General features: G+C 33.7%; 1 protein-coding gene across 1 annotated transcript; it reads right to left on the bottom strand.

Annotated features, from left to right (window-relative positions):
* Positions 1-269: 269 nt before the first annotated feature.
* On the bottom strand, positions 270-1,207 carry LOC100781030 (homeobox-leucine zipper protein ATHB-52). Its single transcript, XM_003527170.4, has one exon. The coding sequence runs from the start codon at positions 1,083-1,085 to the stop codon at positions 483-485; it is 603 nt and encodes a 200-aa protein (XP_003527218.1). The 5' UTR covers positions 1,086-1,207; the 3' UTR covers positions 270-482.
* Between the last annotated feature and the right edge of the window lie 1,841 nt (positions 1,208-3,048).

The following is a 3,048-nucleotide window of genomic DNA, read 5'->3' as shown; positions in this document are numbered from 1 at the left end:
TATTTGATAGACATTGTGTAGTAACTATTAAAAAACATTCAGAATTTTTAATTAATTTAAAATAAACAAACATTTCTAGAAAAGATATATATGTTAATCTAAATTTACTTATAAATTAAAAAATACTGTATATCTCAAACAAATTTAAACCAGTTACTATGTATATTCATCTTATTAATAATTAAAACATGCTGCGATCGAGCCACTGCACTACTAAATATTAAGCATCCACGAAAAACAGCTAAGGAGGTACAAAATGCAATGCAGGGTCACCGAATTGCTCATTATTCAATTTTAGTTTTTTTTTTTTTTCCCGTTAAAGGGTACTCTCCAGTCTCCTTTGTCTCATCACCGTGACATATGGACATGGATTTATACAATATATTTCATGACACAAAATTGTAAATTAACAAATTCCAATTTTTTGACCCTGCTGCTGAATGACATAACAAAAATAAAATGTACAAACTAGCAAAAGTTTGTTATATTTTATGCCCTTTCTCATGCAAGCCTGTCCCATAATTTGCACCCACGAAGTAAGCATAGAGCTCCTCAACCTGCATAACCTCACCACCACTTTGCCAACACTCATGATGATGATGATAAGTGGCATCATCAAGCACCACCCCAGAACTCCCTCCTTCTTCAAAAGAAGTTGAAAATTCACAAGCATTATTATTATTATGGTCTCCACCTTTGACACTATTGGTAATAAGCAACATCTCTTGAGCCTTCTTAAGCTCAGCTTTGAGCCTTTCAACATCTTTCTCTAGCTGCTTCTTTTCAGCCACCACATTCTCTAGCCTTGCCTGAAGCACACCATGGTCCACCTCAAGGCTTTGGGTCTTCCATCGTGCCCTTTTGTTTTGGTACCAAATTGCAACTTGTCTTGGAGGCAGACCAAGTTGGTTTGCAAGGTGGAACTTCTGCTCCGGTTCGAGCTTCATGTTGGAGGAAAAGCACTTCTCGAGAATTGCAACTTGGTCCTCGGTTAGCCTCTTCTTGTTGTTGTTATGCTTTGCTCTTTGGTGGTGTGCATGATGTTCTTGTTGTTGTGTTTTGAAGGAGAAGATGAAATCCCCCATTGGGGTGGAGTCACTTGAAATTTGAAGCTTTGGAACAATGAGGTTAATTGATTGGGTTTGGAGTTTGGTGGTGTGTGAATAATAAAGTGTCCATGTGTGTGTTTATCATAAGAGAAAGCTTGGGTGCTCATTGTTTTATAAGGCTTTTTTTAAGATTTGTTGATAGACATGAAGAGCCCCACCAAATTGAGTGACAAAGAGTTTAAGGACTTTAAGTCTTTGTAAATACTACGCAAAGGCTTGCTGGCTAACTTGAATTGTCTATATGGGTACGTAGGATTAAAACCACTTCTCCCGTTTCTTGTTCCCTCCTTTTTCAACTCTAATTAAAAATGACATGTCATATGATTATTAGTCTTTTTTTTTATTGGAGTGCTGTTTGTTAATTAGAGGAATTTGAAAAGGAAAATTATGAATGGATGGATACTACCATGCTAGTGGATGCATAATGAGAAAATTTTGTACATAATAAAAGATAAGAAGTGATAAAAGAAATAACTTTTATTTATTTATTAATGTTAATATAGAGTGTTTGTGACATGAAAATATCATCCACACATACAATTACCTGCTAAAAAAAGAGACAGAAAACGGGAATAGGTGATTTGATAATACATGTACTAGTAATTCATGTGAATCTCTTAAATTGATTTGGGACACGATTTGTAGAATGATGCATGTACACAAACGAAAAAAAAAAATAAGGATTCACCCCATTTTTTGGGTGAAAGACAAGAGGAATAGAAAAGGTAAAAAATAATAATGAATGTGCTAAGCAGCGACGGATTCACATTACACACAAGAGGTGTATTTGCACCTCCTTATTTTTATGAAATGATATATATATATATATATATAATATGCATATTTTGTTCCTTCTAATAATTTTATATATTTAAATTTTCTCTCCTTAACTTTTCACTCTTTTTATAATAATAATAATCATTTTTTTATTCCTTAAATTAAATATTCTCTAACTTTGGGTCCTAGAGTGCTAAGTGATGTGATAGGATGATGAGAAAAATAAGAAAAAATTAATTGAGATAATTAAAAATAACTCTCTTTCTCTCCCTCTTACCCCCCGCCCCCCTCTATATATATATTCTCTCTTTCTTTCCCTTTAGATGAACTCTTGTCATAACTTCAATTTTTACGAAGTTTCATTTAGATTCCCTTGAAACTTGAAAAACCTAAAAATTTGTGTTCATCCATCTAGTCAAGATCCTAGATAATCTTTAAGCAGTGTTTGCCTTGACGGGTCTGATAAAATTGCAACAGACAAGTTAATTAAGTAATTAATGGACATTATTATTGATTTGATTTCATTAACTTGTGATATATAGTTTTGTCTGCTTCAACTTAAACATAGCTAATCTTACTTTAATTGGAAAGATCACAACAATTAATTACATACTGTATATGTTACGTCAATGATCAGTGGATGTGTCGTTTGGAAGGTGACAACATATTCCCCACCCATGCATAAAAAATTGGCGGTTGAGGCCTAAGTTCATGCATCCTTGGATTTCATATATTGGTTTACTCATGAAACTGAACTATTTCAAACAATGATGAAGTTGGAATCCCTTCACCGAATCTGTTTGAAGAATTAGATGGCTCATAACCTCAATTGCTCTCTTCCTATTCCAAGTGCATGAACTTGGTTTATGCCCTCAAGCAAGTGAACATGCCACGCCAATGCCAGTTGCCTTGATAGTGAAAGTGAAAATAATATATAATAACTTTTAAAGGTTGCTATTACAGATTTTTAAAAATAGTGTCTTGTACGTCCGGACGAATAAATTTTGCATTTGTCGGTGTGCTGAATTAGCTTATCATGTTACCATTTTTATAACAAAACATATTCTTCTAATAATTTGGATGAAGCTTGCTGAATATCCCAATAAAAAGCAGTAGAGGTACGAGAATCTGGAGTGAAACATTTGTTGGGATACTTGTCAAA

This window comes from Glycine max, chromosome 6 (genome assembly GCF_000004515.6).
Source record: "Glycine max cultivar Williams 82 chromosome 6, Glycine_max_v4.0, whole genome shotgun sequence".
Lineage (NCBI taxonomy): Eukaryota > Viridiplantae > Streptophyta > Magnoliopsida > Fabales > Fabaceae > Glycine > Glycine max.
The sequence above is the reverse complement of the archived record's forward strand: the minus strand, read 5'-3'. Positions and strand labels throughout refer to the sequence as shown.

Bases quoted from the DNA above. Each gene is read 5' to 3' on its own strand.
- LOC100781030 (XM_003527170.4), bottom strand. From the start codon at position 1,085: ATGGGGGATTTCATCTTCTCCTTCAAAACACAACAACAAGAACATCAT.